The following is a 17,265-nucleotide window of genomic DNA, read 5'->3' on the forward strand; positions in this document are numbered from 1 at the left end:
CATTCCCAAAACAGTGCAGTACAATAGTAGAGAAGATAAAGATAAGTATACAAATCAAAAATAAGTACACTGCCAGGGAAAAGGGACTGACTCAGCATATTGTTGCGAAGGATAGTAGAAATACCACTCTTAGCAACACTGATATTAATTTAATAGCCACGCTCTTGTCCTGTTCATTATTTGCATTCTCCATGCTACTTTCTTAGGGCAAAATAGCGCAGTGGTTTCCCTCTTGCCTTCCGCCCCGCAGTACTCTGTCTGACGCGAGTGGGATGGCGCCCAGAGTAGTCTATTTCCAAGCCATACTAGGACTCCTGTCCGCCTCTGAATAGTACTGACAGTTACTGCTGCTTTGTCAGGTTCCAGGTTACAGATATGTTATGAAATAAAATATAAGTATCCCAAGTGTCTACTATGAAACTCAATCGTATATTTGTACACAAATACTCTCACAAATCAACATACTTAGATACGCAGTGGCAGCCCTAGCAAAATATTTAGGTGGTGCGACACCTCAAAAGTGGCACCCCTCAGCACTTTAATATACAAAATTTTTCGATTAGTTTGCGGCCACCGATATTTACCTGTTTAAATGGTGTAATTTTTTAATAATATGTATATTTTCAATAATTTTCTTTCAATGTACTGAGGAGGTGATGGTCCTCCTTTTATAAATAAAAGTCCGAACTATGATGGGTATCTTCTATTGTTCATCAACATACACGGATAGGACAGAATAATCAAACACAATCACAATAAATTATATAAAAATCTCAGAGCGAGTTAAAAGTGCACCTGTCGCCTAGCAAGCCTTTCACCCAAGAGAGAGAGGTGAGGTGCGGGGGCGAGCGGTGTGACATATGGCCAAGCGTGAGTCGAATTTATTTGGCACTGGCTACAACATCATTCAGCCTTGTCATACGCCACACCACCATTTTTTATTTTTTTATGTATATTTGTACGCCTGCATGCAGGCCGAACACATCACAACATTGTTATTTAAATTATTTTACCACCTTTTTTGTATTCTATGTGTTCTCGCAAATAAATTGAATTGATTTGATTTGATTTTAAAAATGTTGTTTACGGCAACCCGGTATGAGTTTTATGTGGCCGCAATCTAACCCGATGAAGTTAATTTGCGGCCAGGGTAGACCAGTCTTGTTTGATTTTGGCGCCCATATTTACGACGCCTACCGGGTCTGCATGACAACCACGCCGCGCGCGGCGCGAATTATATCGATCGCTTGGACCAATAAATGATACGAGTGCTATCTACGTAGATGGACGTCAAACGGCTATTGGTCGAAGCGCTCTACATATTTCGAGCCGCGCGCGACGCGGTTGTCATGCAGACCCGGCTGGTGCGGACGCACCGCTCGCACCTCCCTAGGGCTACCACTGTAGATATGTTTGTTTTCTAATACTAAACTGAGCAAATTAATATACCTACTTACCTACTATCACATCAAACCATTTATACAATTCATAATATATTTATCTACGTTGGTATCCACCTACGTCTACTGCCCTCGCGACACGACAATCGTGTCGCGCGCGTCGGGAATTGTATCGGCTTCGACCAATAGCTGGAAGAAGTTCTCTGCACTTTGATGAGTGTGACCTTTACCTTCGGACTATTGGTCAAAGCCGTCGACATACAGGGTGTTAGTGACATCGTAACGAATACTAAGAGGGATGATCAGACCATGATTCTGAGTTGATATCAAGTGGAATTTCCTGTTGGAAAATTTATGTAAATTTTTGTGTTTTTTTTTAATTATCTTCTGTTCCATACCTTTGCGACGGAAAATTCCACTTGATATCAACTCAGAATAATGGCCTGAATCATCTCAAAGTTTTCGTTACGATGTCACTCCTATATATCCCATATCGCACCGCGCGCGACGCGGTATCCGTGCCGCTCGTACTGGACGTACAATATTTAGGGTCCTTTTCTCATTAACAGGGTACCCAGTTCCTTCTACACAGGTGGTACCTTGATCCATGGAGATATTGTTGGTCATGCATCTTTTGATAACGCTTGCACGATGCATCGCAAACGAGCTAGACTGTTCACTCCGCAACTCGCCTCACCTGGATGAAAAAAAAAGTATTTTATAAAAATAAGCATGGTCTTCTTATCGATCCAGAGGTCCCGGGTTCGAATCTCGGTGGGGACATATCCCTACTTTGGTTAGGACATTACAGGCTGATCACCTGATTGTCCGAAAAGAAAGTGTTCCTTTTCGGCGGATAAGAAAATGACAGTTATAACTTATTTGACTTATTAGGAGGAATGACGAAAAATGAATGAATGAATGAATGATGGTGGCGATTGATGAATGTGGAGGAAGCAAGAGAAGTGTGTCAGGATCGAAGCAAATGGAATTCTATAGTCTCTGCTTACCCCGGTGGGAAATAGGCGTGAGTTTATGTATGTATGTATGAAGAAAAATTTACAATCAAGTCACTCACCGCCAAAGAAAGGTCTCTCTCTTTCGCTATTGTCCTCGCGTGGGTCGCGCTGGTGTCGCGTGATTGGCACCGGCGACTCCACGTAACTTTTACATGACTCCGACTCCAACTGTGGACAAAACGATATTTATTTACGTCACTTTTTCTTCTTATCTATGTCACACATTCTCATCATCATTCATGAGCTCAGCCACCGCGGTCCAGTGGTCGAGGGTTGAGCATTTATTCAACGTAATTATCACGGATAAACTTGTTGAAGGTCAATGTAACATTTTTGAATTTAAGTACGTCATTTCGCAAGGTGTTTTTTGCAACAGCAACACATTTTTTAGGTAAATCAATGAGGGTACATTACAAGTTATTTAATTACTAGAGGAACTCATTCAATACCAGACATTTTTATCATTAATTTTATAAGTAAGTAATAACCTTTTTTACATAAAGTACCTAAGCTTCACATGAGCTTTAAATTTATTTTCTGACATATTAAAAATATAATAGCTGGTATTTTATTGTAGAAACGTAAAAACGTAACATAACCCCAAAAAAAAATGAATTTAATTTACTTACTTAATCTATAATTTTGAAAAGCAATTTTATTTTTATTTCTTGTATTGTAAGTAAGCCTTTCACAGTTTCTCGGAAGGAGAGATACATTTTTACGTACATACATCATGTTTTCATAAATATATTGACTTGCGACCGTCAGTAAATGTATTTATTTCTTTAAACAGCTCTCTTCCCTGTGATTGGTCAAATCCGCACGTCTCCGCTCTTCTCCGCCCATCTCTGCGACAGTGGAAACCCGGCCTTATATGTGATGTGGGTATGGTTTTGGGACAAACCCTCTTGGGGTTTAACAACAACACATTAAAAATGTTTGTAACAATAAATGTACATAACATAATAAACATAAACTGCCTATATACGTCCCACTGCTGGGCACAGGCCTCCCCTCAATCAACCGGAGGGGGTATGGAGCATACTCCATCACGCTGCTCCAATGCGGGTTGGTGGAGGTGATTTTACGGCTAATAACCGGGACCAACGGCTTAACGTGCCCTCCGAAGCACGGAATCATCTTACATTTTCGGACAATTAGGTGATTCAAGCCTGAAAAGTCCTTACCAAACAAAGGACAGTCTTACAAAGTGATTTCGACAATGTCCCCATCGGGAATCGAACCCGGACCTCCAGATCGTGAGCCTAACGCTCTAACCACTAGACCACGGAGGCTGTTCAACAATAAATGTATAAATAAATAAATTTCATCATCATCTCCATAGCATTATCCCGTTTCTGACAGGGTCCGCTTATCTAACCTGAAGATTTGACAGGTCCGTTTTATTATACAAGCGTAACATTATATAACATTGTTATATAACATTATTACATTATATTAACATAAACATACACATACAAACACAACACGCACACAAACAAACATAAATGAAATAAATAAATAAACATACATTATATTATTTTCCTATTTATTTATTTATAGGATATACTATGAGTTAAAATACTCTAAACCTTTTTCGACTCTAAAAAAACCTGAATTAATTAATGACTATAAAAATAGCAATTAAACATCTAATCAGCTGAGCCGTGCGCTTCTGCGCATCTATTTATGCTTACGCGCACGTGTACAGATAAATAATGCGCCGACGCGAATTAATGGCGGTTTAACATCGCGACAGCGCGCACGGAAATAGCTATGCCACTTATAATAACATGGCGGATGTTTGTCTGTTTGTGTCGTGATAGTCTCTGTCTGACCTGTTAGAGGTGTGGCGTGAAGAAACATTAACAATAATATTCTTAGAATGCATTTTTCTGACCCGACTTTATTTAGATCCTAGCGACCCTAAAAACTCGACCTAGATTTTTTTGAAAATCAACTTGCTCTAGAGCAGCGTGGTGGAGTATGCTCCATACCCCCTCCGGTTGTTTGAGGGGAGGCCTGTGCCCAGGAGTGGGACGTATATAGGCTGTTTGTTTTTTTTTTTACTAGACTCCGAACGACCTCCGTGGTCCAGTGGTTAAGCGTTGAGCTCACGATCCGCGGAGGTCCTGGGTTCGAATCCCGGTGGGGACATATCACAAAAATCACTTTGTGATCCCTAATTTGGTTAGGACATTACAGACTGATCACCTGATTGTCCGAAACTAGACGATCCGTGCTTCGGAAGGCACGTTAAGTCGTTGGTCCCGATTACTACTTACTGGTGTATGTCGTTACATGACCCATGTCAGGGGCCTTTGACGGCTCAATAGTAACTCTGACACCAGGGTTGATGGGGTTGGTAATCTACCTCACAATCCACAGGTTGAAAGAGAAAGTAAAAAAAAGATTGGTGCAAGTTGCAGTATCGGGGTTTGAACGGGAGCTCCCCGTTTGTCCAGAGTGACAAAGTCAAATATAAGAAATAGAAACAGGCAAAAATTGCATATTTCACTGCCCATCACTTTTTTTTTGACGTGACTTATTGTAGATTTGCCTCAGATGGCATTAACTACTTGGCCGGACAAATGGGGAGCGCTGAAGGCTCTCACCCGGTGTCTGTCTCCATTTAAAAAATCCCGTCAATTCGTCGCTCCGTTTTGCCGCGAATGACGGACAAACAGACACACAACACACACACACACTTTCCGATTTAAAATTTATGAATCAAAGACCATACTTAGTCTTTGGTATGGATATATTTTTTTTCTCTCTCTCTCTCTCTCTCTCCGTCTCTCTGTCTCTCTAAATACACGATATTTATCTATTTGGAACGCATGCGCATTCAAAATAAACCCTGGATATAATCTGTGTGTGACATCAAATATGCTTCTTATTAGTCCCTGGGTGACTTAGTCCAGGGTTGATGCAAGTGTACGATGGTAACGATACATCAACAACGCCCGTGGCCCCTAATGGGGTAGACAGAGGCAGAAATACTTACACAACGTCACTATATGGTGAAAACCATAGATTTAGTTTAAGCGCGAAAAAAAGTTTACTTTATGGTGACAACCCTGTAAGCGCCTTAAAAAATATAAACATAAACAGCCTATATACGTCCCACTGCTGGGCACAGGCCACTCCTCAATCAACCGGAGGGGGTATGGAGCATACTCCACCACGCTGCTCCACTGCGGGTTGGTGGAGGTGTTTTTACGGCTAATAGCCTGGACCAACGGCTTAACGTGCCCTCCGAAGCACGGAATCATCTTACTTTTTCGGACAATCAGGTGATTCAAGCCTGAAAAGTCCTTACCAAACAAAGGACAGTCTCACAAAGTGATTTCGACAATGTCCCCATCGGAAATCGAACCCGGACCTCCAGATCGTGAGCCAACGCTCTAACCACTAGACCACTGAGGCTGTTAAAAAAAATATATAATTTAATGCAAAACCACATAGCACATAATATAGCATCACGCCTGTATCCCAGTAGGGGTAGGTAGAAGTGTATAGTATATCCACCCACTCCCTGCCAGCTATGTTTAAGTCACATGTAATAGCGGCGAGCCTATTCCCATTAACCGGGCCCAAATCTGACATAAGTACATACAAAATAAGGCCGAATCCACTCAAAAATGGGGTAGGCAGACTTACTTAAACTTTGACAGCCCTATAAGTCGGCCATTTTCCAAGATGGCGGGCGCTGACCGTCGCGCTGTCAACCGCGAGTGCGATTTATACGAGATATGATGCGCCCGAGTTGATTAGATGCGACTATATTTCGTACTTGCACTGTTGCTCCTACTGGGATGGGCAGACGCACAAATAGAAGACAACTAAATAAATAAATAAAACTCGCGGCTAACGCTGTACATTTTTAAATACACATACATAAAAAAGTAAGAAAGAGTAAAAAAATAATAATTCGTGGTCGCGATTTTCAGTAATATGGGGGAACGATGAAGAAGAAGACATACAATACAAATACACTTTAATGCACCAAAATAAAAAGAAATAATTACAAAAAGTCTCTTAACCAAGTACATGGCAAATGGCGGCCTTATCGCTTAAAGGGATTTCTTCCAGACAACCATAAGGTGAGGAAAAATGTAAAAAACAAAATTGAAAGATTGCGGGTACAAACTATACGTACAACTTACATGCAAATAAATATATAACATACTTACTTACAAATATAATAGTTACATGGGTAAGTACATAAGAGCATAAATAATAGTATTTTATGCAACAGTTGTATAAGAAGGGTCAAAAAATGCGAGTGGCGTGAGTTGCGATGTGAGCCTTGGCGGACATCGCAATAAGAGACGCCACGAGCATTTTTTGACCTAGTTATACAACGTTGCATACAATACTTTTTCTACGACGACGTAATTTTAAACGAAACACAAAAATTTTCCAATTTATTTTCCAACGCGCGGGAAAATGGCGGCAAATGTATACTTTTTTTTATAGTATATCTATGGCACCAAACAAAGTAAAGGTGCCAGTTTCCAGGTCAAAAAAAAAAAACAACAACAATGCTTTTTTGGCGACATTATAGTACAGTTACACTTTGTAAACAATGCTTTTATAGGCCATAGAGCGTACACTTTTTCAAAGAGTTTAATTATGTATGTACTTATATTAGACTTTTTGGTTATTTAAATGCCAGATTAAAGTAGAGGAGTAGAAAAAGAATATTAATCAGTGATGTGCAGTTCCCGGATCTTCCCAAAGTGAGAATGTTCCCGTTGTAAAAACTCTTTAATAACAAGAACACTGGGCCACTGGCGTGCTGATTTCAATAGTGCCATATAGGTGTCATTTGTTAATTACTATTTAGTTACACAAAACACCACGATGGGGCTGTCTTCGTGACTATAATTTCCTCTTCACGACTAAACGTCTAAGCTGATTTACATGAAATTTGGTATGGAGATAATTTGAAACCCAGAGAAGAGCATGGTTTACAAATAAACTTATTCTGCAATATTCGATCTCACGATCGATAAATTAAGTTTTAAATGATCCTTCACGGCGTCGATCCATCGAGTTTATGTTCTTTCGAGATTTTGATACTTCGATGAAGCTATCGAGTTCATGATTTGTCGATCTCATGGGCACTCGAGTTATCGTTCGATCAAAGGGTATTCGGTTTCAAGTAGGAAACCCGTGGGTAATTTATTTTTTACGAAATGGCAACGCAGGGTCGGATGACGTCAGCTGGGCTAACCATGAAATGCTAGCTGTCAGTTTTAAGCATACCTGGTCTTCTTATACCATCATCAAAGCAATGGCGGCTTGTCCTAGGATTGAGCATACCTGGTCTTCTTATAAGTACCATGATAATACTGACCACAGCAGCAGCTCTCAAGGCTGCTTGTAGTCTCTCTATGTGTTGTATGGCCGCGCGAAGGATCTCCAGCTTGGGTAGTCTACCGCTGCCTGCGCGTGCGCGGACGCGTAGCTCTTCGAACGCTGCGTTTACCTGAAACAATTATTTTAAACACTATACTTTTTTCGTTTCTTAAAATTTTAAGTAAAGTGTAGAATTAAAAATAATTAAAATAAACTAAAAAAAATCGTGAATTTTGCGACGGAAAATTCTATTTGATATTAACTCAGAATCATCCCTCAAAGTTTTCGTTACGATGTCACTAACACCCTGTTTAAAGTCATACATCCAAATTATATCAACCCCACTATATTATCAGCAAAGACATAATCAAATCGGATTTTATTTCCATGTGAGAGCACACAGCGCTCCCCATTAGTCCGGCCAAGTAGGAACCGCCATCTGAGGCGAATCTACAAATAAGACACGTCAAAAGAAACTTTATAAATAAACATAATTAACCTCAAATTCCGTATTTTATTTCAAGTAGTACAGTCGTAAAATTAGTTTAGGCTTATTAGGCTCGACTCATTTGCGCTAACCGACCCGATTCGGTTCTTTAAAAAGATAACATTTTTTATTTTTTGTCGCATTAGAGTTCGTTAGGAAGATAGGAAACTGTTTTTTTTTTGACGTGACTATATTTCTATTTTTTTTCTTGACGTTATCGTACACGCGCACGGCGCACCTGTGTGTGTGACGTCTGACGCCATAAGACTCAAGTCTAAACTGTGTTCGAGGGGGGTGAGGTAAACCTAGCTCAGACGCTGGTGGGGAGCGGAGGGTTGCCGTTCTATACGTAGTATTATTCATTATTGGTCGAGACAACTGTGTTAGTGAAAATGGAATATGAAGAACCCACTGAAACCCAGTAGCTATAGTCCTTGGAAATATGTTTTTTCATATTTTCTGTGCAATCGGAAATGCTAGAACTAATTTATGTCACTACAAGCTTTGATCTGACATATTGCCACCATCAAATGTTTAGATAGCCGTGGTAAATCATTCAATATGTTTGCCGCTTTGACATCTGGGATGTTTTTGTTCTTCCCGTAATCATAGAATAAGGAATACTACGTATAGAACGGCAACTCTCCGCTCCCCACCTGCGGCTGAGCTAGGTTTACCTCACCCCCTCGGTCTTACTTTAGTCTACAACCGTATGACGTCAGACGTCACACACAGCTGATGCGCGTGCACGATAACGTCAATGTGCAGAGTCTTTGTAAAATGAGGAGTTTTGTATGAAGTGTTTATAGTTTAGTTTAAGGTCAATGTGGGGAAGACCGTCTGGGTTAAAAGACCGTCTATTGCCAATAACTTCTAAATTTGAATAACTAGCGTCTCTGTCGATATCTGTCGATAGAGGGGAACTATGCCCATACAGCCATGTCTTACGTATTTTTGTTGAAGATTAATGAAATGATGAAAGGTGATGACGATGAATGATGAAACCTAAGCCCCTCGGAGCAGACTCCTACTACGAACCCCAAACGAATTAATTCAAAAGTCCGCATAAACTTTCGAGTTATGAAGCGGCTTGTTGGCACGAAGCGAAAATAGATAGGTACACTTTGTTTATTGAATATTCCGATATAATAACACTGTCGCGAATGTTTTCCGACTAACTTAATGCGATCATTAACCACAAAACACCACTTCGTATTAATTATTTAGATCATAAATCTAACCTTCTGATAAGATTCCTGATTTGTGAAAAAAGTGTAGTGTGCCCGACAAAATTTTTTTGAGAATAAATGTGTGAGAGAAATTGTGAATCCTTCGGGGGCCCCCGAGAATGGGGGCCCTGGGCACGGGCCCCGTGTGCCCTTATGGTGAAGACGGTATTGGCGACGCGAGTGACTCATACTCTACTATAAAACTTTGTAAAGGCACAAAGCGAACAGACATCTTAATTCCATTAGTAAAAAAAAAAAAACTCATCCGACAGCAACTTTGACAGATTTACTACATGGCGATCATAATATTTAAGTCAAAAACAAAATGGTACACGCATTAAAAAATAAAAATAAATCGGTGAGCGTCGTAAATCGGATTTTATGTGAAATTAAGATGGCTGCCGTATTTTCAGTGGTTTATTGAGGCGACAATATTTATTCCTGGACGGGAATTTGGATGTTTAGAGGAAATGTTATTGGCGTATCTTAATGAGGGACGATCCCCAAAAATAATATAGATGGCGCTGTACAGATTTTCCTTCGTTTAACCTTCTAATTTAATGTATAAGAGACATATACATCTTTTATGAGGAGCTCGGTGGCGCAGCGGTAAACGCGCTCGGTCTGCGATTGTTAAAGTTAAGCAACTTTCGCAAAGGCCGGTCATAGGATGGGTGTGTAGGTACACATGTGTATGTATACAGCAAATGCATGCGGTGACGTAACCGCGCTTGCAATAGCCCATCACTTATATAGCGATAATTATATGTCCTAATAAAATGTATGTAATAGTTAGTTCTTGCTATACTGAAATAAATTTTATTAGGACATATAATTATCGCTACTTGTTTTATTTACTGGACCTTCGATTGGAGATAAAGAGTTGGATATTTGGACTATTGATCAATCAATTTATTAACTCTAAAGGTGACCACAAAAAAAAACATCTCGAACTCCTCCGTGCTTCGGAAGGCACGTTAAGTCGTTGGTCCCGGCTGCATTAGCAGTCGTTAATAACGATCAATCCGCACTGGGCCCGCGTGATGGTTTAAGGCCCGGTCTCCCTATCCATCCATAGGGAAGACCCGTGCCCCAGCAGTGGGGACGTTAATGGGCTGATGATGATGATATCTTTTATCTTTGTTTTTGGGTAAGTATCAATGATGACACTTTTTATAACAAACAATGATGCTGATTACAGTATACCATTTACCTTTGGTCTTTGGTACACACCATCTAAATTTATTTTAAGTTAATACCTGTCATTTTCTTATCAGTTGAACCAGAAAGAGGCGGGTAATCGACAGGCATATAGGCATAATTTATGGAACACGCGTCAATTTTAGGCAGAAATTTTAAAATCCCTTCCTAAATTTTATATCTGGTCAATAACCTGGCAGAATTAAGTTCACACCACACGTCAAACGAGTTGCATATGAGCGAGATGTCTATTTTATTCGCCCGGGTTATTCGTTCATTTTTAACATTAACAGTCGTCAATCATCCGTCCATTGTTATTTCGGCGGATGAGAAAATGACAGGTATAACTTAAAATAAAATTAGGTGTCTGCAGGAATCGGAGCCATTGTGTGTACTTAAAATAAAATTAAGAAATTGTTCTAAGGTGCGCAATGGCGGCCTAGCATACCTACTTAGATCTCCTTCCTACCGGGTGAGAACCCTCAGCGCTCCCCATTTGTCCCGCCAAGTAGTTAATGCCATTCGCGGCAAATCTACAGTAAGACACGTTAACAAATATATCGACGTCTTCTTCCATCTCTTTCATTGACAGGGATAGAAATAGTGCACTGAGTGGCACTCCCGTTAATTGCGTTTAAAGTGCTGCCTAGTCGGGGAACTGTCGCCGCGAATTATGCGTACGCGCACAGCCAGTGAGGGATCTTGGTGAGGGCAAGAAATAAGAAATAAAGAAGCACAGACTTAACTATGGCAAATAGCGGCCTTATCGTTAAAAGCGATCTCTTCCAGAAAACTATATTATTATACCTAGCCGACATCATCCCACTGCTGGGCAAAAGCCTCTCTCACTATCTTCTTTTTTTTTGACGTGACTTATTGTAGATTTGCCGCAGATAACATATTACCTACTTGGCTGGACAAATAGGGAGTGCTGAGGGCTCTCACCCGGTACAACGTTTAAGACAACAGGCCTGAGGGTGCCCAGTTAGGCGCGAACCTCGGCTCAGGGCGTCGTCTGAGAACTCACTATCTTCGACGCCTTCCGATCTAAGGCTTACTCTTTGCAAGATGTCAATGGAATGTCTCTGTGGTCCAGTGGTTGAGCGTCACAAAAATCACTTTGTGATCCCTAGTTTGGTTAGGACATTATAGGCTGATCACCTGATTGTCCGACAGTAAGATGATCCGTGCTTCGGAAGACACGTTAAGCTGGTCCCGGTTACTACTTACTGATGTATGTAGTCGTTACATAAGCCATGTCAGGGGCCTTTGGCCGCTCTATACTATAGTAACCCTAACACCAGGGTTGATGAGGTTGGTAATCCACTTCATAACCCACACGATAAGAAGAAGAAGGTACTTAAATTCAAGACTTTATCCCAATGAGGGACGGACTACTTTCCCCCCTAAAAAACTATAATAGTATCCGGGGTGCGGTAAAAGCAACTGCTTCACAATTAAAAAACATAATAACGGGTTCTTACCGCGTTTAAAGTAGGGATATGAGACTCCCGATATCTCATCATGGCACTTGCAACAGTGTCGAAATATCGGGAGTCTCATATCCCTATTTTAAACGCGGTAAAAACCCGTTATTATGTGTTTTAATTATGATAATAACCGCGTAAACTTAAAACAACTGCTTCACTCCTAAATCCATCCCTGTTCCGTCGCGTGCGCATCCATAATTTGTGGTGACACCCTTCTCCTCTGGGGGATATAAAAACTATACTTTATTCACAATTAACTATTGGAAGGGACTAATAAACGAAAATAGAATTTAAAATTGACTTGTGTGGTGATTTCCATTAGTCAGGCAGACTCAACTCACGCCCTAAATTCCTATCGGGGTGGGCAGAGTTGTCACTGAGGACCAGAGCAAGGAATTGCCTACCTAGCCATCACTTCCCTTTAAAAAAAACAACAATCAAAACCTCGCTATTTTTTATACCAAACATACATAAAAAAAAACAGAAACAATATCAGATAAATACGACTCCATTGTTTTGTTGTACTCGTAGCACCGTCCCGCATCCAAGTTTTTTATGGCTGAATCCTGGTAGTGATTGCCTGGAAGAAATTGCTCCAGAGCAATAAAGCCGCCCATTTGTAGTGTTGCTAAATGTTTTATAAATACATACATACATCAACTCACGCCTATTTCCCACCGGGGTAAGCAGAGACTATAGAATTCCATTTGCTTCGATCCCAACACACTTGTCTTGCTTCCTCCACATTCATCAATCGCTTCATACACGCACGCCGGTTCAGAGTAGATCGTATTGAACCTTTTCTAAGGACATCTCCAATTTGGTTAATGTAAGTCCTGTTTTATAAATGTTTGTATGTTTTCTTTATGTGCAATAAAGCATATTTGTGTAGGAAAGTGAGTAGAACGGAACGTAAGATTGATAAAAAGTATGAGAGAATACTATGGAAAGACAAGGATTCAAGCAACCATAAACTCACGAGTATATCCCAATTGGGGTAGTCAGAGGTACAATCAAAGAGCAAAAGTCACTGAGCCCAGCGAATTATTTGTAAACAGTGGTGAAATTATAAACCATTACTAGTCATAATTATGAAATTTGGGTTTTTGTAGGTGTTTTTGGTCTATTACAGAACATGTAACCAGGAGGTCTTCAGTGCAACCATTAATTTATTACTTTGCAAGAAACTGATTGGACTTTTGCAGCTTATCGTCCATCGCAAGATGAACTAAGTAAGTACCCACACCTCACTGAGATTTCTGTGACAGCCTCACTAAGTGTTTGGACACGTATAGTGCCCCCACCGGGAAGCGAACCTTGAACATCCGTATCGTGAATCAACGCTCAACCACTGAACCATGGAGGCCAGGGAAGAATTCCTAGTGTACGAGCACTAGACTACAAATATCGACAAATGACAAGTTATCTCTGAATCCCGACATTTCCGGAACGGGAAATCCCTAAATCCCGTAATCCCCCGTGCGTGACAAACAGACGAAATACTTTCGTTTATACGTATATTAGTATTTAGTTAACATTGGTACGAAGATTAAGGAGTTAAATTCGATTTTGTGTTTATTTTTGAGGGCCTAAATATATTTTATCTCTAAGTACTTATATAAATTATCTCATAACTGCCTCAGTCTTCACACTTGGCAAATCGATGCCCAAGACAGGGAGGGTTGGAAAGAGAAGGGTTGAGGCGTTTGCCCAGCAGTGGGACATTAGTTAGGCTACAGAAAAAAAAAATGGCCTTAGTGGTCGAGTAGTTGAGCGCTGGGCTCTCGATCCGGAGGTCTCGGGTTCGATTCCCGGTGGGGTCATGTCACAAAAAATAACACTTAGGGTGGGAACCGTAACAAGGGATCACAGTGTTTTATTTTTGCAGGGTATGAACACCCCCATTGTCCGAAAGTAAGATCAGTGCTTGGAGGGCACCTTAAGAAGTCGGTCGGGGCTATGTATTTACTTATGTACCTATGTAGTCGTTATATGAGCCATGTCAGGGGCCTTTGGCGGCTCAATAATAACCCTGACACCAGGGTTGATATTCTTTATTGAACAAATCGGATATGTATTATTTTTTGATGTGATGTATTGTAAACTGACTTATTGTAAATTTGCCGCAGATGGCATTAACTACTAGGCCGGACAAATGGGGAGCGCTAAATGCTCTCACCCGGTTAAATGGCATTACTTAACTAAGTACTTGGCCGGGAAATGTATTAAGAAGGTAAGTACTATTTATGTTGTAGTTGGGTTACAATATAACTTTGTTATGAGTGAGTGTATTCCGCCTTGCATTTGATGGATACTTTGAAATGTGATAAATAGTGCTTGCTAGCGAAGAGACGACCCGTACAGAAAATCCTACTCTGGTTTATGAGACAACTTTTTTTTGATGTGAAGTAGATTTGCCGCAGATGGCATTAACTTCTTGGCCGGACAAATGGGGAGCGCTGAAGGCTCTCACCCGGTACAACGTTTAAGTTAACAGGCCTGTAAAAAGTACCACGCTAGTGTATAGGATATAGATTTTTTTTGACGTGACTTATTGTAGATTTGCCGTAGATATGGCATTAACTACTTGGCCGGACAAATGGGGAGCGCTGAAGGCTCTCACCCGGTACAACGTTTAAGACAACAGGCCTGAGGGTGCCCAGGGCGCGAACGTCGGCTCAGAGCGTCGTCTGTGAGGAAAAATATTTGAAAGAATCAATCGACCTTAGCGGGTCGATAGCGATAAGCGCTTATTGAGGGAAATCGTCGACCACGCCGGCGGGGTCGGTATCGGGGTCCTGAAGTGTTTGGTGTCGCGAACTGATTGGCTGCCTCTATGGCTAGAGTAATCGGGTCGTCGGGATCGTAAGTATATTCGTCCATCGGACGCCGATACTTTTCAGTACCGTCCCTAAGCGGGATGTATTTGGAAGCCGCAACTACCGTAATGGTTACAGTTGTTTGAAACTGTTTGAAAAGCAAATAAAAAACTACAAACATTACCAGTCTCTCAGCGCACACCATTTGTCCGGCCAAGTTATTAATGCCATCCGTGGTTCTTAATTCATTTGTGTTTTGTTTTTCTTATATAGTTACAAGGAGAGTGGTTTTCAGTGTAGCTGTCACTTTAGACTAGGCATTTTAAACATAGCATAGCATCACGCCTGCATCTCCGAAGGGTAGGCAGATATATAGACGTAAGTATACCTACAAGTTGTTAGTGACATCAGTACGAATACTAATAGGGATGATACAGACCATGATTCTGAGTTAATACTTAATATCAAGAGGACATAGATAGATAGATAACAAGAAACAACAAGAAACATTTATTGAGAAGCTGTGTAGGTAGAGCCTAAACGTATGATTTTCGAAATCATTTTTCGAATTCATGTTTGGATCATTAACATCACGTGCTCAATGGTGAAGTAAAACATCGTGAGGAAACCCACATTCCCGAGAAATGCGTTTCGGAGGCATGTGACCTAACCTGTATTGTTGGAAGGTCAGACAGGCAGTCGCTTCTGTAAAAAACCTGCCAAAGCTTCAGGTTAGGTAGGTGGCATCATCATCAATTTAAGAGCCACGCTCTTGTCGGTGCAGCATTTTCCATGCTACTTTTGTTAGGGAAAAATAGGGCAGTGGTTTCCCTCTTGCCTTCCGCCCCGCAGTAACTACTCTGTCTGACGCGAGTGAAGTGATAGTGAGTGTTCTGAGGTAAGTGGACCCTGTGAAAAACTTAACGCTAAGGAGATAATGATTGTAAACTTACTTTTCTAAGCCGTCTCCTTTCTCTAAGCGTAGCAGCTTTCCGTCGATCAACGGCAGCAGTTTTCCTTTTACAAGCTTTACAAGCCCACGCCAGACATCTTCTACTTGGACCTAAAACATGTTGTATGTGTTCCTCTTCTTTACCCATTTCGCCATCTTGATTGTCCACCATTTTGTTTTCATTTTTCACACCATCACAACATTCCAACTGTTTATCTTTGTAAATGTAATCCTTGTAATTATTGTTCTCTGTAAAATTCTCGTAAATTGCACTGTAACTCATGTTTTTTATTCGCGAAAATGCATTTCAAAAAAGTATTAAATCGATAACTTTTTTAAAGTAGGTAGCTAACGAAAACTGTCTATTTAAAACACAAATGTTTTGCTTTTTATAATACAAAGTAGCGGCTCGCCTTGGTACAATTTTTACCCACTTGGTACAGTTTTCACAGAAAACAGCAGAATAGAACAATAAAAAACGTATGCAAATTAATTCCCATGAAAACTAAAATCAATTGATGAAAAAGACGATTTAAAAAGTTAATTCAGCTTTCTGCTTTTTTATAGACAAAAGGTATTTTCATAGTAACACTTTGTTTTAAAAACTTTGCCCGCCACTGACAGTTAGTTTCCCGCGCGTTTTTGCTTTTTTTCAAGCGTCGCGCGCGGCGACAACGACGACACTGAATTCAGCCGAGGGTTGAGATATACAAAATATGTCCGCTATTAATAAACCGTCTAGCTCTTACATCGTTGAGAGATACCAATTTATTAGTGTTTGGATCGAAATTGATGCCGGTAATATTTTTACGTTGAATTTGTTGCGTTGAAAGCGGCAGACGTTTTTATTCACTCCTCGTTTTCGGGATGTGAATCGATTTTTAATGTGCTTTGAAATGTGGCTTCCAGTTAACATTTTTTACTTTCTTTTTTTAGGGGAAAGCTTTTCTTCTAGTTATGTTTTGAATGAGAAACTAAACACACAAAAGTAAAAAATTTGGTACTTATTCAGTTTCCGGCTTGTACTATTTGACATGATGAACTATTAATTACGGAAATATACCAATTTTACCTACCAATAAAATTGTTATTAAGCGTACTTCCCTTACTCCAAGTCTATTGACAATTGAGAGAGGCGACATCTTTCGAGACAAAAGCGAACTTCTTACCCCACGTAGCCATACTTTCCATCTCCTGACACATTTTCAACCACGTGAATATAGCCAACCAGCAGCCAGCAAATGCGGATTGCGCCAACTTCGCTCCAAATATCAGGCGACGTCGCGCGAGTCCGCCATTTTC

At 40.5% G+C, this 17,265-nt stretch overlaps 1 protein-coding gene across 1 annotated transcript; it reads right to left on the reverse strand.

Annotated features, from left to right (window-relative positions):
- Positions 1 to 399: 399 nt before the first annotated feature.
- On the reverse strand, positions 400 to 16,633 carry LOC126379269 (myoblast determination protein 1). Its single transcript, XM_050027977.1, has 4 exons — positions 15,965 to 16,633; positions 7,785 to 7,916; positions 2,479 to 2,587; positions 400 to 2,097 (listed from the first exon to the last, which is right to left on the reverse strand). The coding sequence occupies exons 1-4, from the start codon at positions 16,244 to 16,246 to the stop codon at positions 2,024 to 2,026; spliced, it is 597 nt and encodes a 198-aa protein (XP_049883934.1). The 5' UTR covers positions 16,247 to 16,633; the 3' UTR covers positions 400 to 2,023.
- Positions 16,634 to 17,265: the final 632 nt, after the last annotated feature.

The sequence above is a fragment of the Pectinophora gossypiella genome, chromosome 28 (genome assembly GCF_024362695.1).
Source record: "Pectinophora gossypiella chromosome 28, ilPecGoss1.1, whole genome shotgun sequence".
NCBI lineage: Eukaryota > Metazoa > Arthropoda > Insecta > Lepidoptera > Gelechiidae > Pectinophora > Pectinophora gossypiella.